Source organism: Indicator indicator, chromosome 21, assembly GCF_027791375.1.
Source record: "Indicator indicator isolate 239-I01 chromosome 21, UM_Iind_1.1, whole genome shotgun sequence".
Classification (NCBI taxonomy): Eukaryota; Metazoa; Chordata; class Aves; order Piciformes; family Indicatoridae; genus Indicator; species Indicator indicator.
In genome coordinates, this window is record NC_072030.1 from 12,716,741 (window position 1) to 12,742,230 (window position 25,490).

A 25,490-nucleotide genomic window follows, 5' to 3' on the forward strand; every position below is an offset into this window, starting at 1 on the left:
TAAAACAGGCCATAGCACTTTGCAAATGTATTTTCTACTACCTACATCAACCCTTCTCTCCTTACAGGGGTTGGTCAACAAGGGCACCTTTCTATCATCACCACTTATGCTACTGGTTTCTCCTCTTCTTCCTCCACGTGTATGTTACTTCCCTACTTTCAGCTGCACACAATGCCCTTAATCACCCAATATGTTTGATGTGTATGCTTTTCTTTCATCTTGTGGAACTTAAAAGTGAAAAAAAGGTGAGAAGATTTGATATAAAATTAAGCTACTTACCAACTACTGCCAGATTATGCTCTGAGCCACATGCAACCTGCAAAAGAAGTATAAATGAATAAAAGAGAACCCACTTGCTAGTAGGAAGACAACCACAATTATGACAGGAAATTAAAAATAACCTGACACAAACAACTACAGTTTGTAGGATGCAAAATCAAGGTTGAAATCCTCTCACTTTTAAACAAAACTTCATTTGTATTCTTACTCAAGGGCTTGGTGGCAGGGAGGTTTGTTTGTTTTGTTAATAAACAGGCAACTTCACAAAATGTAGCCACCACTGATATTTCAATCCTTAGGAGCAAGACTGGCCACAATTCTGCAAATCATCACACCCTAGACAAACATCCAACAAGACTATTCATGTGCACAGACCAAATGTAGATTAAGCGTTTGCAAGATCAGAGCCATATTGCAAATCCAAAGGGTGATGATCTCCATTTCTCTTCTCCAAGTCATTTGTCCAGGTGATCCCTGAAGAACTGCACAGGCAGTATTCAGGCTGTGTTATATAGAGTATACAGGCTTACTGGGATAAACCTGAAGTGATATGATCCCTGGGGTCCTTTGTCTAGAATGATGAAAAAATACCACAGAACTCAACTCTTCTGTTAGCAGCAGGCTGGTTTAATTTTTAAAAGCTGCAGAAGAAAACAAAGAAACTAATGGAAACATTTTCTTCCCAGCTCATTAGTGATGGAAATCAGTTACGACTTTCTTTTCAAAGCAAACTCACAGTGTGTTTTTCTTTCTTTGCAGCTGCTGTGAACACGGCACATGTTTAAGTTGCTTCAGCATCTATCACATAGTATAACTCCCTAAGCTTTCAAAAGTTCTTCACAAATGACGGTAATCCAAGCACAGAGAGTAGCCTGCTGCCCTACCGCAAGGGCTTGTCTTCCCCACTGAATTATTTTGCAATGTCACTGCTGGTATAATGATCTGACGTAATGGACATCATCTTACACAAGGTTACTCTGCTGAGTGCCCTCAAGTTTTAGATTAAAACACAAGCAATCCCCTCAAAACCCTGTATCTGGTTCATTGTCTTACACCTACTTGCCCATTACACGAACTACTGAGCTGGGGAAAACTAAGAAGCACATTCCTCTGCTTCCTCAAAGTACATTTGCAATGATAAAATATAAGCCAGTAGTATATGCTCAATTATATTAAAAAAATAGAAGTCCACACCATCAACATTTTATACAGTTTTATGCATGCATAACTTTATAGTTTTTATGACCAGAGAACCTACTAAAATCACCTCAGTGTCTGCACAACATAAAACTACAGAAGTTAACAAAACAGTCCTTGTAGTCAGCTCACTGTGCTTGAGTATTTGGTGGAAGAGAGATACCCAAGACTGACACACAGACTGGGTTTGAGCAACTGTGTCACAACTAAATACTGCAACCACTACTTCTCACAACATAGCCACACCGTAAGCAGGACAATGACTTCCTAACACAGCAATGGCAAGGAAGACAAAACAGACTCCTTAGGATAGAGGAGCTTAGCCAGGATATTAAAGCATTTGGGAAAACAAGGCAGGAAAAATAATTCAAGTCACAGCACAGCCTCATCTTCAGAAAAATCAAGATAAAACAGCAGGAAAAGCAATGCCTTTCCAAGAGTATTAAGTATCAAGGCTGCATCAAGTCTTCCATACCACAGCATTTCAGAGGGGCAATCTTTAAGCCCTGACTGTTAAAATAGAGAACTCATGAGTGCATCCCATATCATTACCCTCACCACAAGTCAGAGCTCTACATGGGAGCAGGGCGGCTTCCTAATGCCTCTTCACTGGTTAATGCTCCCACCAATGCTTCTCCAGCTTAAAGGTTGATGCCATGGAAACAAGATCCACACATGGAAACTCATGTGAAGGCTTTCTAGCAAAAAAGCAAATTCTGCATCTTCACCAAGCGCTGAAAATTTGAGAAACCGAAGCTGCTGCTCATAAAATAAATAAATGTTATCATTGGTGTGGATAATCCTATCCCAGCTAGTTCCCTAGGGAATACAGTAATACAGGCACAGGTTCAAAAGCAGTTGGTACAGTTGCTCGGTTGGTGGCTTGTACTTACTGCCAGGATCCCCTTCAGAAACACCACAAAACAAAACAAAAACAAAAGCAAACAAAACAAAACCACCCCCCACCTCCTGAAAAAGCCAAACCAAACAAACAAACAAGATGTTGTGTAGAATGCAAAACATCCCCGACACAAAAGCATTTTCTTCCTACATGCAATAGCAGCAACTACAGAGCCTGGAAACCAGATAAAAGAAGGTTGGTGACCCCAAACAGCTTTGTACTCTGCTCATATAGCTGGGACTCTGCTCACAGCCACTTACCAGGTTGTAAGGGAGTCAGTCCAACTGCTCTGGGTACAAACCAGGCCAGGAATTGCTGTATGACAGAGACTGGCCAGCTCTGGGGCATTGACAGCCACCCAGAGTAGTGCTGCTGCACACCCTTGGGACGGGGGAAAGCCACCTCAGTGGCAGTGCTAGCTTTGCTAACAGCTGAAATGAAGCTCAATGGCAAGTTGCTGAAGGCAGTGCCCTGGATTCACCTTCAATGACACGGTGGAAGCACAGCACACACCACATGGCAGCAGCAGTGCTGTGCTCCAAAGAAGAATTTGCTAGACTGAGAGCACCAGGTTCATCACCTCTGCCTTAGCACAGGGTGTCACCACCTGCCAACACCTATTTGGAGTTTCCTGTAGGAAATCAGTCAAACACACCCTTAGGGGGCTCTAAAGTTAGCTTTCTGAAACAACAGCCTTACTCATTATTCATGCTGCCTGCTACAGGCTACATCATCCACCCACGGGATTCCTGCTGGCCTGCACACCTATGAGTCTGGAGCTCAGAAGGGATCACACTACTGTGGTGAAGCAAGGCTGCCACTGCTTAAAGAGCAATGCTGCCTTGAAGGTATTTCATAACTTTTTTACCACAAGGTTTAAAATGTGACACCTCCTTTTCCTCATGACTCCCCACAACAGGCAACAATCAGCCCAGAACACATAATTTGCTGGTACCAATACAGAGCAGCTGGAGAATAGCATCACTGAGCAGATGTTTTACGCTTACATCAGATGTAATAAACTCTGCAGTCAGCACAGGTCACTGGGAGAAGCCTGGTATTTACTGCAGCAGCCATAATTTTCTGGCTACTTCTCTTCTGTCCCCACCCCCAACATGCTGCAGAGAAATTAAATTCCAACAGACATCTGCATGCTCCCAGTGGATAAGTACATTCAAGGGTACTTATAAACACACTATAATGCTTTCTAATTGGGCAATATTTTTATATTCTATTTTAATTGAAAAAAAAAAATCACTAATCTTAAAGACAAATCAGTGATTGCTAGGCAGTGCAGCCTTCTGTGAGCCTAAGGAACACAAGCCCCCACAGCTATTACAGTTTCTTCTCTGTTTACAGGAAAAAGAGTTGTGTAAGGATATTGTGAGCTCTCTATAAACGATCTCAAAGCACTTCACAATTGCCTGTGAGGCAGGAAAAGAATGCTTAAGGAGCGTTTTACCCAGAACTTATTTACCTTATTATCTGTGTCCTTTCAACCATAGATAAATTGTTTGTTTCTTCCCTCAAATTGTGTTAGCAAACTGCTTTCTACCTAGCAATGGTTGCAGTTCAGATCCATCCATCCCTTCAGATTTAACACATGTGGTGAGAAGCAGCCAAGGGACCAGCATTTTATTAACCACAAATAGTCAGGACATAAGCTGCACAGACAGTGAGGAAAGTCCTTAGCCCAGCAACCACGGACTCTGGGCAAAACATCAACTGCTTTCTGCAGCCTGCAGATCTGCTTATCTTCCTGCCCTAACAAAAACTAATTGATTGAGTGTGGAAAAAAAAATACAGAGAGTATTTCATTCAAGATTAAAAAGTACTAAAAAATGATAGCACTAAAGTATAAAAATAATAATATTTCCTATTTTATATGTATGCATTCCTCCAGATAACGTGCGTGTAGAGATATACACATACAAGAAAGGTGGGCATTCCTCAATGTGTGTGTGCATATTAGGAAGAGGTGGTTATGTACTGAAGGAGATGTTATCAGGGAAGAGAGGAGGGGGTAAATACAGAGTGCCTCCCTCTTATATCCAGGGCAGAGGTTTCTCTGATATTAGCTATCCCTCTTTTGCTCCCCCACAGCCTTGAAGTAGGAAAGTCATGTTCCCTCTTTTGTAAGCTGTTAACAAAAATGTACAGGATAAAACTCATGTGAATATTTAGACACACAAGCTCTCACTGATTTCAAAAGGTAATTAAGAGACAAAATACCCTTTGACAGCCAGCCCCTAAGGAGCTATTACAAAACAAGTCTGACAAAGTGTATAAAAATCCATGTTTTAAGCTGGTACCTTGACCACAAGCCTATTCTTTCTTTTCTTTTCTCCCAGGGCTTTGACTGAGGATCTGTTGTGCAACCCATCAGGATTAATATCGAGTCAGAACTGCAGGCAAAGTCAGCCCAGTGCTGAAGCAGAGTGAATGCATGGAGGTGCTGCAAACAAGAGGCACAGGGAACTGGACTGACAAGGGTGACTGCAGAATGAAAACTTACAAGCGTCTCAACATTAGGGTGCCTTGCCAGTACAACAAAAGGACCCCAAACCCATTTCTTTTTGGCTCCCTGTTCTGTGAGTGCACGTTAATTCCCTACAGTGCAATTATTTCCCAAAACGTTACAGGATACAGACACTTCCCTCATTTCTCAGAGATAAGAGCCTGACATACAAAATAGATTCTTAAGGATGCATAAAGACATGATGTTTGAGTTGCATCCTGACTCTAGTTGCTACCATTTCTAAATTTTAATTGCACAAAAGCATAGATTTAGGGGGGACTTATGCAGGGGGGTGGTCATGTAAGGGAAGGAAACCATTAAAGGGATGTGCACATAAGCACTTTTTTCCAGCACTTGAAGAACCATGGCATCTCATGCCTTTTGACAAATTTCATTGTAAGGAAATTGCCAGGGTCAGAAAATTTTATTTCTTCTGGGATCAGAAGTCCTAATGGAAGGAGACGAGGTGACCGAGAGACTGCGGATCAAAGCTTATGTAAGACAGGGGAATCTTCTTCCCCAGAGCTGTTCTTCCATGCCCTTGATTAATGTATTGTAACAATGATTTGTACTGTTTGACACTCTCTGTCCAACTGCATTTGTATGCAGAATCCTACTGATGTGAAAAAATAAAAGAAAATAAAATGAATCTAATTAGCAAAGCTGTCCTGCTTCCAATGATCCTTCACTAGGAACTCTGTGTTCCTCCTCTGGATCATTTGACTCTTGATTGATAAGAGAGCATCTTGATAACCTAGTCACATTCCTTGGCAAAGAGAAGACTAAGTGCATCTTAATGCAACACATGTTAGCAGCAAACCAGTACAACCTCACCAGGAACAGCACTTTGAATCTGTTCCTGGCTCTATCAGTTGAAAAGCAAGCGGCCCTGCACCCTATAGCTCAGAAAATACTTTTTACTTGTCAATCTAATAATATATTAGATTAGATCTAATCCAGGATCTGTTTGATCCTATTAAGGTGGATTTTTTTTGTTCCTGTGCGACTGGTTTGGACATAGATTTACTTTCCACTACAGCAAGAAAATTCACTATAGGATTTAAACTGAAGCCTGTGTACTATGGTCTGGAATAAAACATTTCATGACATACCTGATCAAAAGCTAATGTGCCACTTAAAAGCATGGAGGAAGACAGGAAGCCTTAAGACATTGGCAGGATGCAATAACCTTTCAAAAGAAAAAATTTAGAATTCTCTATAGCTCCTAGAGTTATGATCTATAACCTCCCTGCCTAAAACTAATCTCAAAGACTGTCTCACTTGTAGTACAAGACACAAAATGCCTTTTCCCTATGCAGCATTTCCCTTGCCTCTCCACCCATCTCTTGTAAATCAAAATCCTGCCCTGACAACTGTCTTGCAGTCACCCAAAAGCCAGCTGGCCAACCCCAAGGTCTTGCCTTTGTGTCCACCATGCCAAAACTGACATATGTCTAAGTCCCTGCATGTGTTCCCTCTCTGTAAGCAGCCATAGACAAAAAACTGCTATGCCATCCACCAACTCACTGAGCACCATGCTTCCAGGAACAGCTTCTTGTAGCTAAAAGGAAGCAGTTGAGCTTCTCCAGTTGGTGCAGCTTGGGCCTCAAAGTGCTTTCAGGTGATGGCATCAGTTGTCATTTCAAAGCAAATAAAAAAAAACCCAAGCCAACCCAACAACAAAAACCTCTCTCAAACAGACACAAACGCAAACCCCCAAAACACATTACCAAAAGCCAACCATTCTTTTAACATCAGGTGGGAAGCACCACAACCACATAAGGCTGTCAAAGAGATGAGGCACAAGGCATAAAAAGAAAAGAGGAAAGAAAAGTCAATTGTTAAAGCAGTCAGCATTCCCACAGAAGGTTTACATCACAGCACCCACAAGGTTTACTTGCAAGGCAGGTGTGGTCATATTGAAAATCTTAGCTGTGTGCTGTTTGCCTCAAATTGAGATGGATTGAGATGTCAAGACAAAGTAAGATCCATGTCCACCAACAAAAAACCCCACTCATTGTCAGGCAACCTGAGGGCAATGCAAAAGTTGCTGAGATGCCTGTAAGAACACTCAGTGGGGTTAGGTTTTAGTAGAACGACAAGAATGTTGCCAAGACAAGCACGGTAAAAATCTTTACAAGTCAGCAAGGGCAGCTGGTTCTTCTCCACTGCCTGAAGATTTTCCAACTAGTTCTCATATCCTTCTTCATGTAGTTGCCTCCCTTCTTTGGGGTTCAGAAAGTATAAGCATCCTTCATTCTTGCAAAGTCAAGCTCCATCACTTTCATCTCTCTCAGCACCACCAGTCTGTCAAAATTTTCCATTTCTGTTAACCAAGACCTGAGCCACAAGCCCTGAGTGTTCATGGGTACATCCTCCCAAACCTATGTCTGTGCAGTGCAAATCCCATGAGGCTAAAATCCTCACTAACTTTACAGACATCTCTGTCCACATCCAGATATGAACTGGAGGAATAAGATCTTCATCAGATTCCCATTTTACCCACGGGATCTTCTTCACCATTTTGCTCACATTGATTCTGATTTAGATCGTTTCAGCCACAATTCCCAGATCCTTACATTTTCTATGCCTCTTTCTTATGTAGAATGCGAGGCCCTAAGTGAATACCTGAAAATCTATTTTGGGCTCCCTCTGGGCCTTACTTGAGACCCACAAATACCATTTTGTCTGAGAAATGAAAGAAGCTAAGACCACAGAAACAAATGTTTCAAGCCCTCTTCACACACTGATCTGCCTGTACCATCACCACACACAGATTATTCTGATGTTTTCAGGTCAAGAATTGTAGCTTGTAGCATGCCAAAAAAGCTCCCTATGCTATTTTACATGCAAGCAGCAAAAAGAAAAAAGTTAATTACAGCATACAAATGTCAGCATTACCTAGCCAAATGTGCTAATATCTAGGACTGTGAACTTAACAAAATGAATGATTCTGTTAAACAATGATTGCAGGCAAACATTCTGTTAAAGGACATATCATTAACCAACATTTTATAGACTTAGAATAACAGGACAGCAAGTCATCTTCAGCAACAAAACAGCAAATTCTACTAAAACAAACAAACCCCAAACCCAAACCAACAAATGAAAACATTTCCAAGGCCCCTTTATGGATGTATAACTGCAGCTTTAAGTTTCTCAACAGAATCTGGGCTGCATATCTCATGCCCTGTGGCTGAACAGTCCACTGGGTTTAAACTCTGGAATATTTTCTGAAATATTCAGTGAAGGTAGAGAAAACCACAGAGCAATCAGCTGTACATATTGTGGGAACTGAGCTCTCCCCTACCTCTGTTGTTATTGCAACTATCTCCCTGAAATTCTGTGTTAAAAGAAGTAATTGCAGAGAACTCAGCACACACTCAGCAAGGTTATACAATAGCCCAAAGCCGTCCATTTTTGTAGAGCTGACAGGAAAAAGAGCATTCCTGAGAAAGTTCATACCCTCAGCCAACAGACTCTCTGGGTATTCTATTTGGATACTGCGAACAGGCAGACGCTGGCCCTGAAAGACCCCCTTAAAGGAGAAGTGCTGCTGGTGTGGTCATGGCTGGGGCCATACTGCCTCAAGACAAGCCATCACTTGATTTGAGCCCTGAGGGAACTGGCCTCACTGATGTGAGATCTGACTCTGTTGACTCTCTATAACCCTTTTTTTCCCCCCTACCATGTAGACTTTTTTGGAATCTCCTCACAGTATTTTTTTAAATGCCTTTCACCTACACTGTCCTTCATTAAAAAAATGCATCCAAAATACCTGGCAGTATTATCAAGAGAACATCATCAATGACATCATTAAGAAATACTACTCTTATTTTAAAGTGCAGAGGCTTTTTTGCTTCTTCCAGCATTAAATCCAAATTCATGATCAAATTTTGAATGTGTCAGTTCTTAGACACCTAGCACCAGGAGGCAGGAAGACTAATTTTCAGAGAAATTACTGAATGCTCGAGGAAGCTCTCATGCACAGCTGGACTGACTTTTCATTTCTCTGCTAGCCCTGTAGACCACAGTGGGCACTGCTGCTTGCACAAACCTGCAGCACACAAATACACTGTCACTGGAAAGAGCAAACCCCACTATTTCATCTTCAAAACACTTTATGTCTTTTGAAAGAAATGAGCAGGTTACTGGAAGGACTGAATCACTACTGTGTAATATCATTTGAAGTGTCCCTCACTGGGCCCAGTGCCTTTGGGAAATATTATTTAAGATAACTACCAGCTGTTCAAGAATGCAAATCTTTGCCTGATTTCCAGCACAACCCTCACTGTCTCTCCCTCTCCCACATACAGGCATGTAAAAATAAAAATGGTATCAACTTAATTTGTAGTCGAAAAACCTACTAGCACATTAAGAACTTCTCCTATAATATCATAAAATAAACAGAGGGAGGGAAAAAAAAAGAAACTGAAACACATTTATCATACACCAACTACCTCAGCTTGAGGACAGAGTTTTCTTGATTCATTTACTATCCAGCAGACCTACAGGCGTGCAGCTTCCATAAGGGTTAGCCTCATATAAAAATAACAAGTCAAGAATTTTGCTGACTGTCTGCTCCTTAACCTCTCCAAAGAAATGGTGTTTATGCCTTTGGGGTGTCATGTAACTCTGCTCATCAGTACTGGTTTCTCTGTTTCTGCAGCGCTTAGTAACAGTACAGATCTCTGCAGCAAGCTTGCTGGAAATAAAAGGTAAACTTGCCAAGAGTCCAATGTAAAAATGAATAGAAAAGCTCTTCGGGATAAATAAGGATACCATTTGTAATGACTCACATAGAGACTGAGTCTTAATGCTACTCATAAAGGGAGAATTAGGAAAACAATCCATGTCTGAGGTGAAAGGCAGTTTTATTAAAAAGTTGAACTACAGAATCATAGAATCATTTATGTTGGAAAAGACCTCTAAAATCAACAAGTCCAACCCTTAACCCAGCACTGTCAGGTCACTACTAAACTATGTCCCTCAGCACCACATCTACATGGCCTTTAAATCCTTTCAGGGATGGGGACTCCAACACTGCCCCTGGGCAGCCTGGGACAGGGCTTGACAACCATATGGGGAAGAAATTCTTTCCTAATATCCAACCTAAACCTCCCTGCGTGCAATTTGAGGCTGTTTTCTCTCATTCTATCGCTTGTTACTTGGGAGAAGAGACCAATCCCCACCTCACTACAACCTCCTAACTCCTGCACAAAGATTCTTTTGCCCCTCTAAGACAGGGCTACCCCATCTGTCGTCAGTAGGCCATGGTTAAAAATCCAAAATTCTGCAGAACCAAGTATTCCTCATCATTCTTTGCAACTGGAAGGATAGAGGGGAACACTACTTGTGCTCCTGACCTCATAACCAGTCAACCTGGTCAATTTTCTGAATAAGACTACAGTCAGAGTGTATGCTGTCAGAAACCTATCCATTAGCTCAAGTAAACAGCTGTAGAACAAGAGTAGACAGAAGAAAGTGTCACAGACCCTTGCTGCTGCTCCACCAGAGTGAGGTCTGAACACATTTGCTCTTCCCAGCGCTGGAAAACAAACCACAGCTGGCTGACACCAGGCGAGCTGGGCAGCCCAGCAACAGACCTCCAGCTATTCATGTTCAGGAGAACTGTTCAGTCATCTCAGCTGCGTTGTTCTTTAAAACCACACACTCATTCCAGTTTATTTTTACCTAGCAGCTGCCTGAGTTCAAGACACTTCTATTATGCACCATCTCTCTCACACGATATCCACTCCTTTCTCTCTTTCAATCTCTGCTACCTTTGAGAGACAGCTCTTTCATACCAGTACTAGCACATGAGTTTCAAAGGACCTTTTCTCCTCTTGTTTTCTCAGGTAACACGCCGGCCTGCTCGAGTTCAAAGGCTCCCAGTCCTGCCAGGGGATCAAATGCCACAAGGACAGAGTAAGCTGAGAGATGTGTCCCACCACACAAACCAAATGCACTGACGAGTCATTTAATTCACATTACGGAACAATGTTTTTTATGACCCATTTGTAAACAAGTCTAATTGTGAAAAGAGTTGTTTCACAAGACCAACAAAATGCACACTAATTAATCCAAAGAATTTGTGCCTATAGGAAAATGACCTTTTCTCCCCAAAATCGCACACATCACCACTCTGCTCAGTAATCCATTACTGGGAATGAATATCATCCAACACCAATCATCCGCAGTTGATGCCACCAGCAATTTTCTGATGCCTCCACTGGGTGAAAAACAGGTCAGTCATTCTCAGGAGCAAATATTTCCTTACGGAGCCAGTGGATGAGGAGTAGCTGTAGAACTCCAAGCATAAAGGCTTTAACCACTTACGAGTATAAAGAGACTATAGCCTTGGAATCATAACAAACTGAAAATGTCACTTGCTCCCATAAACCCACTCCAAAGCCGGAGATTTTCACCACAATATAAGGAACTGACAGGGATAAAACCACACAGTGTGAGAGACAGCGTGAAGCCCAGTTTCTGAGGAGCTGTGGTTATGACAGCCAAGTCAAATACAGCATTTTTGGCAAAAAGGATAGGTAAATATTTTTCTCTTGTATGGGACTCTAACAAAACTCAAAAGGCAACAGGTTCTTACAAATTTGTCTTTAGTTTAAGTCCATATAATGATCCTATTTTTAATTTTTCTTAAATGAATAATCTTATTGTAGCAGTATTGCACAACAGTGCCAGACTGGTATGAAGCACAGTAAATATCTTCATTTGTGAACTATAGCTTACCAGAATCTTATTCTGATCTCACCACTACAGGTACAGAAGGATTGCATTTGACTGACACAGACTTACACCAATAATTATTTCTCACTTTTATTTCCACATACTACCACAGACAGAGCTGTTTATGCCTTCTGGAACAGAACAGAACAAAACAAAAACCCCACAGCTTTAATAGAGTAAGTTTTGAAAAACTTTCAGTGCTCACAGCTGCTTGCACACTGACTGCAAATACCTGGCATCTACCATGTGGCAATCCATGTTTGTGTTTTTTAGGGAGGGATCCCATTTTCAACAGTGAAATCCCTTGCTCCATCTGTTAAAGACATCACACACATTATCAAAAAGCATCTGCAGAGGAATCAGGATGGATAGTAAAGGTCCTACAATGTGAAATCACTCAGAGTTCTTGAAATTAAGGGATTGAGAATTAATCAAAACTCCAGAAGCAGCTAATAAAAGTTGATAAATGGGCAAGGCTGAGACAGATAAAATTTACTGTGGTCAGGTACAGCATAATAAATATTTCTGGATACGAAAAAGAATCATTTAGACTGTTCACATATACAGATAGACTCTAAATTAGTTGGAATCTCTCAGGGGAACTATCTATCATCACTGGACAATTCACCAGAAATACTTATTGAATGTGCAACAGCAAGCAAAAACAACAAGAAGCTGGGCTGGTTTGGAGTGGGAGCTGGTATGGTCAGCTTTCCATGCAGACCAATCACATTTTACAGTTTCGTCCTGATGCTGTTGAGAAAAAAGGACAGGTACCCATAAAAAGAAAGACTCCATGTCTTGACCTAACAAAAGCAATAGGAACATGTAAAAACAAGCTTTGCTTGTATGCTTGGCTTTTGCTTTACCTGTTAAACTGCCTTTATTTCAGGCCCTGAGTTATCTCACTTTTACCCTTCCAATTCTCTCCCCCATCCCACTGCAGGGAGTGGGCAAGCGTCTGTGTGGAGCTAAGAGTTAAACCATGCCACCTGCCTAATGTCTGCTGTCGTTCTTTAATACTCATGACTGCACTGGAAACACATGTATTTAATAAAGAATTCCATTTACAGTGATATTTCTAGACTCTCTTGCAGACAGTTTGTAATTTTTTTAATGGCTTTTCCATTTCTTAGTGGTTTGGGTTTCTTTGTTGTCATTTTGTATCTTTATAATTTCCTGATCAGAATGTCATACACTGTCTAGCCTATTACCTGACAGAAATCCAAATATATGACACCAGCATTTGAAAATCTAAGTATGTTACATCTGCATTTGATACATTTATCAAACTTTCATCTCATAAAAAAATAGGTATCACATTAGTTTGACAAGATGTTATTTTCCATAGTCACATATTCACTACAAGCAACTACATTATCATCCTTTAAATCTTTATTGATCAGAATTTATGTCAGCCATGCCATTATTTTGACCAAGGCAAATACCAGGCTGACAGACTTGTAATTATTTGAGTCATCTTGTTCAACCTTCAAAAATATTGGCAGGGCATTGTATTTCAAGCAGCCTTCTGATTACCTCCCTGACATGCTGAAAAAATAATTATCAACATCAACAATTTAGACTGCTTTGGCCATCCTCCTAAAAAAACTCTGAAATGGAAACACCTCACACCTGGTCTTGAAGTTTCTCCCTTTAGAGGCTGAGTAAATGCTGGGATGTAGAAGGGGATCTCATCACTGTGTGGTCCTTCTGCTTTTTCCCCAAATGCAAAGTAGAAATTACTACTAACGTAAAATAGGCCTTGCCAGGGTTTGATGTTTTGCCACTAGACATATTTAAGATGTTTTAGTATTGACAGTGCATGGTGTATTTGCCCTTGAGAGCAAACTCACATCATTGCAGCTCTTTACCCATCCCTATTAGATGGAGTTGGTGGCTCATGGCAGGCTGCAGTTAGTGCCCTCTATTTTATTTTGTTTCAGGGGAGTGGAGAGGATTTCCTACCTGTTGCAACACCCCTTAAGATCTCTTATTTTCCCCTTATTAATGACTGAGAAACAAGCAATATGGTTTTCAATATAAAATGCCCCTTTCAATCCTATGAGTTTATTTGATTCTTCCAAATTAAATTCTAACCACAGACATTGCCATTGCAATCACACAATGCTTCTCATAAGGTTTCATACTGAAATATTTTGTTGCATCATGGCTTAAAGGAGTCTTTGATATTGACTGCATGAGTTGCCTAACCTAAACAAGGTGGGAAGGGCAGAGATAGTGCCAGTGACTTCCTTCATTGTCTTCCTGCTACTCATAAGATTACCACATTCCCACATGCACAGGAGTCAGGCTCCCATCCTCTGTTAAATCACGTTTTTCCTTTCATTCTCACAGGGCAGCTCTCTAACAGCACACAGGAGTCATTAAGACAGACAGGACCATTTTTCAAATAACTATATATTCATTACTGAAAAGAATCAATACTTCAAAGTAACTCCCAATGACAGGGATACTTTTGTTAATTAATACATCTAGATAGTCACATTGAATCAGACATTCCTTAACAGAGCTATTTTCCTTTAAGTTGAGAAAACATCACCTAAATAATATGCAGGTTTAAAATTCCAGCTTCATCTGATACAACAGTCTGCCACTAGACAGAATACAAAATGAGAAATTGAAGAACAGAGCTTTAACATTGTTTAATAAGGTAGCAGCATTTCTGCAGCAGATGAGAAGTACTAGAGGTTATATTAAAGTCAGCAGCCCACCAGACTTCACCACTAATTACAAAACACACCCACTTCTCATGCATTTGTAATTCAAAGTGGCATCCCTCTTCAGATGGAAGTCAAGTGGCAGCACTTCTATTTCAGAACATTTCAGAAATCTGATGAATTCATTTAGTCATCCCAAGTGACATATGCAGCCCAGCTAAGAACAGGAACAAGAAGAAGGAAACCCCTTCCTGCATATTCTCAAACCTGATTCAAGTGAAGTGTCACCGCACAACAGCTAAAACACATCCTCCTCTGCCATACTTCTCAGGCCATCAACTTCAGAAGTGCTTTACTCTCACAACGAAGGTCTTTGTGTGCCAAAGACTGAGAACTACAGCTCCAGGGTCCCGTGAAGGAGGTGAAGGGTAGGACTCATGCCCATACCAGATGCTTACACATTGGCAAGTACCATGAGTGTCAGAGTTTGCCAACAGCCAGAGATTTTGCTGTTCTGACTTGAGTGCTCTGCAGCCAGCACGCCACTCCTGGACACAGAGCACTAGCATGAGATCATATTCTTTTCAGTGTCCATCAATGCAGGCTTTAATATTTACTCTTTTGCCAAGTCTCTCCAACATCTGCTCTAGATGCAAGCCACTTCCCTCTTAATGGAGGTGACATCTGGACAGCACAGCTACCCTGCTACTACAATTTCAAGTAACAATGAGAATCGGAGCACGTCACTTCCAATGACTCCAAAACCATTTAGCCACTACGGTCAGGAAGAAGAAAAAAAAAAAAGAAATAAGAGGAATTAAAAAAAAAAAATCTAGTTTCCCAACTATTTCAATATATTAGAAATCATCTTCTGTGGCACATTTGACCTCAAAAATGTCTAAGCGTTCCAAAGTACACAGTATCACTTTACTCCCAAGTACTTGGCCAAAAAAAGCGACCCTGGAATGGCAGTTTTAAGCAACTTGCTTTTTCAACCTTGTGCTGGAACACTGTGGGACTTACTGGGTAAGGAAGAGCTTGGGTAGTCATGATACCTTTAGAATAACACAACCTGAAAAATAGTTGCTCTTATTTTGAATGTTATATTATCTGTGTTATATTATCCACTTTTCACCTGTGAGTGAATTCCTGCAACAGTTTAATAGATTAATTTCTGATCACTACACCTTTGCCACCTTTGCATGTAGCAACTGTTTCCATTACAGAAACCCTGAAAACTTTCAGTTTCTCAAAAGAGAATGAGCAAACAGTATATAAGTTGAGATCACTCCTAAGTGAAAATAAGGCAGTAAAATACTCTGCAGGTTTTCCTGGTTGACTTTACTCTGTAGTCTGCAAGAGCAAAAATATCTCCTAAAACTGAAAGGAAACAAGAACTGAAAATATGCGATGTCTCTTTTTCCATCCTACCTTTGAAAATTATTAGGCTTTTTAAAACTCCACATATATTGTTTCCCTATTTTTCCTCTCCCCTCCCCAATTCCTCATTAAAGCCCAAAGAATCCTGTCTGTAGGAAAAACTAGATCACAACTGCTGATTTACCCAGAGAGGAACATATTGAGCAGATATTTAAATTTATCATCAGTAAGAACATATATAAGCCCATACTTAGAAGCTACGTTTCTATTTTGGACCTTCCCAAGTACAGAAAGCACTGCTAATTTTATAACAAACAGAAATAAGAACAAGCTCAAAACTATGCTACACCTTTAAAAATAATAAATTCGGCATATGACTGTGACCTACAGAATGCAAAAATTATGCCTCTTAAAGTCATTTTTTTAACAGACCGATTTTCCACGTGCTTTTCAACGCAAGCTCCCTCTTGACTAAAAGGCAGCTGAGAAACAAAGGCAAAATTGTTCATGAGACTGCCTGAAGAAAAAGGTTCTTTCAGGTCAGAAGGAAGGGTAATAACATTCACCTCAGCCTCAGCAATTAAGGAAATTGTTTCCATCTCTACAGGCATCAGTCTCTTGAAAACTGATGGAACAATGTATTCGACACAAACATGAATGAAATGTTGACCAGATAGAAAAAAGGACTAAAAATATACTTGGATAACAAAAGACTCTTTTGGAGGGGAAAAAAAAACCCCGAGTAGCTAGGCAATGCATTAAAATTATTTCCTTGGCTTCCATTCAGATGCTGTCCAAGCACAGCTTCATTGTTTGGCATGTCACTTGCATCTCCTCACATCACCTTCATCCTCTCAGATAACCTACAGATAAAAATACGCAGAGCCTTATTCTAGGATTCAGCAGTATTAACCCAGTAGCCAGCAAGAAAAACTGGGGCCTTTTTGATTCATAAAGAATTTTCAAAGCCCCTGTGAACTGCAGAGCATAGGGAAGGTGAAAGCTTACATCAAAATGAGGCATATGACTTTCAGGTTCACTTACAAGGCAAGATGTGTTCATTGCCCATGGTGAGAGGGGTCCTCACCAGCCTACTGCATCTGCACATTCCCACAGGAAGACAGCGCAGTGGAGGAAAGAGTGCTGAATCTGAAATTCATTTCATCAGCCTAACACATTTTTAGATTAATTACAGAAAATTATTTCCTACTTCACTTCCACATCGCCGAATTTTTTTTTGGCTTCTCAAGCCTCTTTAATGCACAACCCTGGTCCCCATCAGTCATCTGCCACTAAAGCACAGCCAGCACAGAACAGACGTGCATACACCTCAAACTGTTCTGCAGAATACATATGAGGAAAGGAAAAACTAACCTTATCCAGGTGGAATTGCAGAAGGGGATTCTGGTTAATGGAACTCCCCCAGCACCATCTTCAAAGTAGCAGAAACAGCACCCCCAAGTAGATGGGAATATTTTTATTACTATTATTACCATTATGGTTTAAGAGAACACTGACATTTTGTAGTTACAAATCAGGAACAGCCAGCTTGCTGCCCAGAGACATGGATTAGGGCTCCTGATGATGAACTCTTTTCAACCCACCTTTCTGGTATCCTGTGTGCCCCTTTTCTCAGCACCCCTCAACTGTGCAGCACACATCTTTTCCAGCCTTCTTCCACTACTCATCACTGCCACCTTACTGTCACAGAAACAAAGGCTCCTCTCCCTCTGCAGAGCAAGAAACAGGACATACTCTGCCCTGCTGTTGTTGCCTGCCTCTGCAAATCATCCTGGATTATCACTGTGGAGCAACAGAGAGGTTGAGCTGCAGCAAGACATCAGCATCCCTTCCATTTTCAGCACGGTTCTGTCTTATTAAGCAATATGCCCAAACTAGGAGCAAACTAAAAGCAAAATAGGAAAGATGAGTTCGATAAGGAAGGCTTTTGCTGCTGTCAAACCTCCCAGAAGTGGGGGAAGGGAAGCAGTTCTGAAGGCAATACTTTTCTACACTGCAGTACATAGGAGCCAGACTTTGCCGAAGCACAGAGCACACACACAATAGACACCGTTGCCCTGGCAACAGCATCGCAGGGACATTTTTCAGTAAAGCTTCTCGCTTTCTACCAAGGTTACTTTCAGATTGCCACTTAGCACAGAGATCTGTGTGGATCAGACAACATCTTGCTTCTGTCTTGAGCATGTGTGCATGAAATGCTGTGATGGCCACACCGCAGAGAAGAATAAAGCACTCCACAAGCTAACCAGGGGCTGGGCGCTCAAACCACCCAGCATCATCTGACAGCAACAGCTTGCAAGCTAATGTATTGTCACCTCACAACAGAACAAAACTGTGATGTTGTAATCAAATAGTCTTTAATCTTTCATTTGTTTTCTTAAAAATTGCCAGCTTTAAAGACCTACAGCACCCATCAGCCACAATTCTTCTCTGCAGCAAGAGGCTTAAGTTTCTAAGACTGACCAACACCTCAAAAAATATCCCAAGCAGAAAATAAAAAATAAAAAAAGAAGAAAGAGAAAAGAAAATACCTAAGATACTTATTTTTACACATATCTTTTCACTAATGTCATTAAAAGGCAGTGAAAGTATGTGGTGCAGCATAAAGAAAAATGCGGTTACAAAAAAACCAAATCACCTGAACAATTTGCAGGCTTAAACTACACCAGTGAATGAATTCACTTTGTTTCGTTTGATCCCCCAAGTTTTTCAGATAAAGAAAAAACACATTAATTCCACCTTCCCCACATGCCAAGATGCAAGAACTTATTTCTCACAATTTAAGCTGTGATCATTTATCACTCCCAAACAAAAAAATAAAGAATAAAGAGTTGTTCAAAACATAAACCAAACACCACTCAGAACACCTCCTCATCAGCTCTTTCTGCTTAAATGAGGATTGAGTTTGAAACTTTGGCCTTTTCAAGTTTGTGGCACACAATCTCTTTTGACTGGATAGCTGCAAAAGTAACCCCTTGCATAATCAAACATCAAGAGAGAACTGCTTCACAACTTGCTCACAGGATACAAACTTCCAAGAAAAGAAGTTAGCAAAGAATCAAAACCAATCAAATTAAACAGGGTTGTTTCTAAATTTATGTCTTGCTATCTAGAAAGACAACATCATGTTCTTGAAATACATCTTTATGACAAACAATAGATAATTTCACCATCAATTGTGTATATATAGTTCCAACCAAATGGCTGTCATACCTCATCAGATAGCTTCATTAGGAAAGAGTGCTTGAGGCTCCAGTAGAGAACAGGCAGTTCACAAACTGTCTGCTACTGAGAGCTGCAGAGACTCAATTATGCATCCAAATCTTGATGGTTTAGGGAAAAGAACTGTTAGCTCTGCTGAGCTGTAGAAAACTTTCAAATTTCTTGGCCTTCTGTTAATAAAGGATATTGCAAAATAGATACTAACTTTACTTCTAGAAGAATAGGCAAGCACAAGACAGAAGGTGACAATTTAAACAGGACCAAGCTGAATCCTCCCACTATATGAAGTCATGACTAGGTATCCTAAGGGAGATGCCAAAACTTAAAGTTACTTCTGTTGCAAGAATAATTTGGGTAAAAGTGTTCAGCTTGAATTAAGAAAATATCACTATAAAACACTCTTGTCACTGTGCTTTTAAAACCTTTACATATACAGCAGCCTAAGATAGAACCAAATCTCTGAAGCAACAACACCAGAAAAGGACAAGCGAAAGAACTGCTCTAAGAAGCCTCTCCTCACCTAGTTGGAGGAGGCTTCTGGGGAATTCAGGAAAGAATTACTATCTTTTAAGAGATGTGGGTTTTTTGCTTTTCCTGCTGTCCTTCAAAGTGGGCTCTGCAGGGAACTCCCAGCTCTCAGAGCTTTATAACAAGACTAACTGTTTGAGACCGTCCTGAGGTCAGTCAGCAGTTGTCCACAAACTGTAAAAGTAACTTCTCACATCAAGCTAGCTTTCCTGAGATGCTCCACATCAAAGGAGTAGAACTTCATGCGAAACGGAAGGATGATCTACAGAAAATGCCTGGGGCTGAAATTCAAAGCACATAGGCTCAAGTCCTAGATCACCCAGCACCCAGGACTGGCTTGGGCAAACCAACCAAACTGGTAGCCCTGCTCTGTGGCTGTGGAATGCCAGCAGCACTGCTGCTTAAGGGCTTCCATCCAAGGCAGTTGGTCAGCACCACTGTAACCACTGAAGGAGAATCTAGCTATTAATGCCTAAAGATGTATCTGAAAGGACCTAATGAACTACTTATTAACAGTGCTTTTTTTTTTTTGGCCTTTTTAATTTATTTAATTAACCAAACCTTTTTTATGTTTTCAACCACTCATTTACAGACAGAGTTGATAAGGTTTAAGGCTCTTTGTTACTAATTACGAAAATAATGCTAAAATAATGGCCACTTTCCAACCTCCTAGCTGTTTAGATCAAAGCCTTAAAATTCCCTTGCAGTTCCAGTCTACATCAAGGATAGGAAACTCCAGGGACCCTCTTTCCAAAGTACCTTCTCATGAAGTTTGTGGGGGAGAAGAAAAAACATCCCATCATCTCTTATCATCAGCACTACTGCAAAAGAAACTCAATTTGAAAGACTGTTGTGATTTCCAATTAGGAGACCAGAAATAGCTATACCTTATTTCAAATACTGTCAAATATTAAGAGTAAATGCAACATCATGACACTATGGATTTACATATTAAGTTATCCACTGCATTTAAATCTGGGTATCTTAGAAATTCTTTTCTTCTGAGGGAAGACAGTAAGTAGCTTGACTTCCCTTTTCCTCACTGAACTTGTGATCAAGGTTTAGGACTGCCTGGAAGTCTTTTGGCTCTAGTCTAGTCTCATTGCTCAAACATATCATAAGAGCAAAACACAAGGAAGAGAAATGTCAGCTTATAACAGAAGTCTGCCACTCCTACTCATGTATTTATAGTATCAGGGTTGAGCACAAGGGTAGCAGAATTTAGAATAACAATAAGGATATTAAGGACTCTCAAGTCAATGATCAGCAGTAGTAGCAGGCTAGGCACAAGGGTAAACATGGTCTAACGATCCTGCTCTCTGTGAAAGCCATTTAGGTGTTAAAGAGGTGTCTGAACAAAATTATGATCAAGCACTGCCAATACAGCTTAACAGAATAGGTTTGAAGAGCAAGAGTTCCCATCCAAAAATGAGAGGGGAAAGGGCTGTGTGTTAGCTATGGGAGAAATTCCAAGTTCACAGGGCCTGAAATTAGGAATTGCATTAGAAAAACTTTGTGATTGGCCTTTTCAAACCAGCTGGTTTAGTTGCAAGGTCAGAAACACCAAGTACAGAACATCTGAATCACTGGGAACACCACCATCTCCATTAGTAACTGAAGTTAAATTACTTTAAGACATTCTTGGCTATCATCGAGCTATGGTAAGTGTTCTTACAGCAAGTTTTTGCTGAGAAGAAGGATTTGCATCTCTGAACTCAAACTGATGCAAAAGTTTCTTGAGGAAATTCATTAATAAGGATTTTTCAAGTTTTTTATTGGTATTATTTACGTCACCACTATTGCATTTTTAATCTGAAAGACAACAGTTAGCAAACTGGTATTTTATTTTTTTAAAGAGATAACCATACATTTTGTGAAAGACACCCATTTTCACTACAGTAAGAAAAGCAAGGGAAGAATCTGCATTATCCAGAATGCAAGCACAATCTTAAACCAAGACCAAATTGTAAACTGGGGGATTTAGCAGAGGAATTTCCAAAATTAGATGTTAAAAGTACTTTTGTTTTTCAATGAAATGCACCTGAACGTCTGTTTTCTGGGACAAGTTCTTGAAGAACCACTTGTGGCATGCCACGATATGAAAGAATACTGAGAGCACTGCTCTCTGCAATTAGAAGGGTGCATCCACATGTGCATTCTTACATCCATATGTGCATTACGAAATCTGTGCCACCCCAGTCCCAGACAGCACATTTCATAGATCAGTGTGAGGGCTGGAGCCTGGGCCTCAGAAGATCCAGATGCAGTGACTGAAACATGCTGTGCAGCCTCAAGCTTCAGCTCAGCAAGTGCCACCTTGATGTGGGCTGCCAAAATGAAAGCCAGAGAAAAGGTCAGTCTCTCTCCTTCTGGGCAACATTCACCAGCTGTCATGATGAACACACCTCCATGACAAGCCTGGAGAGGGTAACTACTAAAAAACAACATACCAAAAGACAAAATCCCCCACATCTCTAAAGATGCGGAGTTATGAAGAACCCCTCTGCAGGTCTGCCTGCAGTATTGTCAAGGGATCTAAGTCTTTCCAGAGGGAGAACTAAAGATTTTTTTTTTTTTTAAATGAGGTCTGATTAAAATTTAACACAGTTAAATAACATATCTAGGAGCTCAAATAGCCTACTTTCAAAAATGATGGTAAGTGGAAATTGCAAGACAAGTAGCATCATTAAAAAACAGCTTCTTTATGTGTCTAAAACAGTACAAGGGAGTATTAGAAATTTGGGCTACTCCCCGCTCATTCCTCTCCAGACTCACAACAGACAGCACCTGTGTGATGGGGTTAGGGTGCCTTTCATTATAACAATGCTATTTTAAAATAAAACTTCTGTTCAGAAAAGTTGGACCAAGCTAGTAAATACCATTCAGGAGAAACTCTCCCTAACAAGTGACACAATTGCAGGCTTCAGGACAAGACAGGACAGGCAACCGAAGTCCAGAAAATGGCCAAAGACCACATACGATCTCACCTTCTCCTTTGGTTACCAGATTAACTCCACATTCACAATTAAAGACAGAATAAAAGAGGAACAGCCTTGACACCTTAGCAAGACCTTTGCTTGGTATTTAAGCACGAACAGCATGTAAGGCACTATGTGATATTGCCCACAGCCTGCAGTGCATGCTGTAAATCGTCTTCTAGAGCCAGAGTCATTTCCCTTTGGAATGAAAGCCAGGGAATGCTGTCATTCCTACAGTCATTCCTACAGTCAGCACACACATGTCTGCCTCTCTGTATTTACGCTGTTTGAAGGGTTGTGAGCTTGAATAGCTTACAGCACTGTATAAATACAGAATCAGATAGGTGAGAAAAATCTGTTTAATGCAATATGTGAAAGCTGGGCAGAACATGAACCATGAGATGTTTAATCAGTTCCCAAAGCATTTGATTCTTAAAAGCAGTAGTGACACAGAGCATTGCCCACTCCAGTAATCTGCTCTGAGAAATTCAGGGAATTTATCTCCTATGGCCATAGTTGGTAAGGGAGTCCTTATTTTGATTACTCTGCTGAATTATCACAGTAGAATTGCTCTCAGGTTTAAACAAAGCTAACACTGCTAGCGTCCATGATCTTTTATATATTCCATTCCCTAAACTGCCTATGCCACTACAGTAACTGAAAGTGTCTCAGTCTGAGCCATTTGTTCTTTGAAATGTTATTAATGTTATCATACATGTATTAAAGTCTGGAAATTATGGCACTAAGGATCACTTTTTTCTGAGTATCCAAGTTGCTCACAAGCCAAAGCCTTGTTATTGAAAGCATTTTTTCAATAGCAATCTATACGCACCTCAAAACAGAAGAGAGACCTTCAAATCAGTTGTGTGAGTGCTCAGGCCACTGCCTACAGTCACAATGAGAGAGTTACTGGCAAGTCACTTGCCCTATCTTCATGCTGTATCAGTGTGGACATACTACTTCTGTGTAACAACTCAAGCCAAGATGAATCAAAGTAGATACATGGCCATGCCCCCCACATCACTCTGCTTTCTTAGCACAAAATGGCTGCAAGGGTCCCATCTCTATCATCATTTCTCAGAGATTCAAAAGTTAAGACAGCCAAGATATCAGGTCATAAGCTACCTTCTCTCCCTTCCTTTATTTTAACCTCATTGGAAGGATTGCCACTGATTAAGTCAAGAAGTGATTGGATTTACACCCCTCACAAGTGCAATGGAAGCTTCAGCGGAGCCAATAACACAAAAACCTTTCAGGCTTCGGCACCTAAAACCTAAAGGCCTCTTAACCCAATCCCTTCCTTTTTCTGTATTATAATGGATTCATATTTCAAAAGCTCCTGAAAAAACTTTCCTTTTTAGTAGGGATCTTTCCCAACTGAAAAACAGACAACTACCTTTCTGTTTTTCCTTCCTACTCTTAGCTCTCACTCAAGTAAATTTCAAGAATAAAACAAAAATAATGATATTCCTTCCCATACAAACCAACTAATCCAAACAATTAAGCCTAAGGATAAAATACACATTTGGTTTTATTTCTCAATTAATGATTCCTACTAATGATGTCCTCCTATGGTCAGGACATAGATGAGCACACTGTACACCAAAAGCCTTCTAAAAGGGTCTATATTGAGCCACAGTAGCTAAACCCCACAAAGACAGGCATCAGAGGAAAGAGAACAACTTCAAAATTATCTTTTTTGGTTCCTCTCATCATTCCCTCTTACAGTTGAGATAAAAGTCTTATAACTGCTCTTTGGGGATGTTTTTTTACCCTCCTTCTTCTGTGTTTATTATTCAAACTATGTAGTTTCTACTTTTTGGGTAATTTTGCAGGTCCCACTGGTTGCTTAGAGATGGGTTTGGTTTTTATTGCTCCTTTTCTGTTTATACCGTAATTTTACTCTGAATGTCACCTCCAGCAAGACTAGATTTGCAAGTGAAGCAAGATACACTCAGAAAAGCCTTTTGAACAACCCCACCAAGGCCTACAGAGCAGCATACTACATGGCTTTTTCTTTCCTACATCTGACAAGTGTATGAAAGACTCCTTAGCAACATTTAATGCCGTCTCACTTAAAAGAACAAGCATGTCTCTAGCAGCCCATCTTACAGGACAGGATGGATTTGACCTTTAAAAGTGAAATAATGTTTTTGTGGACCTTCTTGTGCAAAAAGAAAGAAAACTTGGCAATGCTAAAATCACTGGGCAAAACAAGTGTGTAAGGGGGGGGGGAGAGAGAAGGGAGAATAAAAGCAGCAGCAGCATCTTTAGCTCCCAGACATGCCCACTACCCTAAGCACATTCTCAGCGGATCTCCTGGTCTATGTTTTGTTAGACAGTGCCATGCTGTGGACACTCTGCTCGTCACCACAGCTCTCTGCAGTCTCTGCAGGTACAGTAGGCCTGTTTCCTGACCCAGTTTCCTCACCAATCTCTATTTAGCTCTACGCTAGTGATGCTCCTGGCATGACAATCAGATACTGCAGCCTGCAGTGCAGTTCGTTACAACACATTCGCAAGCTCCTAGTAAATTCAGTGGAAAAGTACTGTATCAACCAAGCCTAATTACACTGAAGTCATCTTCATAAACTTACGTCAAACGCAACAAACACAACAAAGTGTTCAAGAGATTTAAAACATGCCTTTTTATTTCAAACCTACCAAATCTGCTGGGCATAAAGTAAATCCAAAAGATCTTCTCTACTCAAGGGTTGGGAAAGGAAAAAGCTATCAGAGGTAGTACCTTCTCTGTGGATTACCTAATCAATCCTATCATTTGTGCCACTTAAAACCTGCCATAGATCCTCCCACTGTCATTTATTTCTCACTAAGGTGTACAGCCCTTCTCTAATATTCAGTGAAACAGTAAACTTAATCTCACTACAGCTATTACCTTCTTACATGCACTAGAACCAAATTCCTCCCTTGGACACAGCTACCTGCAATTAACTTCAGATTTTACTTGCACATACACGTGTGAGGGTACAATTTGTTTTGGGACAATACCTGCCAGAGAGGACTTTTCTGACGCT

General features: G+C 40.6%; 1 protein-coding gene across 1 annotated transcript in view; it reads right to left on the reverse strand.

The window, feature by feature from the left end:
- SERGEF (secretion regulating guanine nucleotide exchange factor) overlaps positions 1 to 25,490 on the reverse strand; it is a 132,983-nt gene that overhangs the window by 56,530 nt on the left and 50,963 nt on the right. The window contains 1 exon segment of the mRNA XM_054390758.1: positions 280 to 316. Within this exon segment, the coding sequence (XP_054246733.1) occupies positions 280 to 316 (37 nt within the window).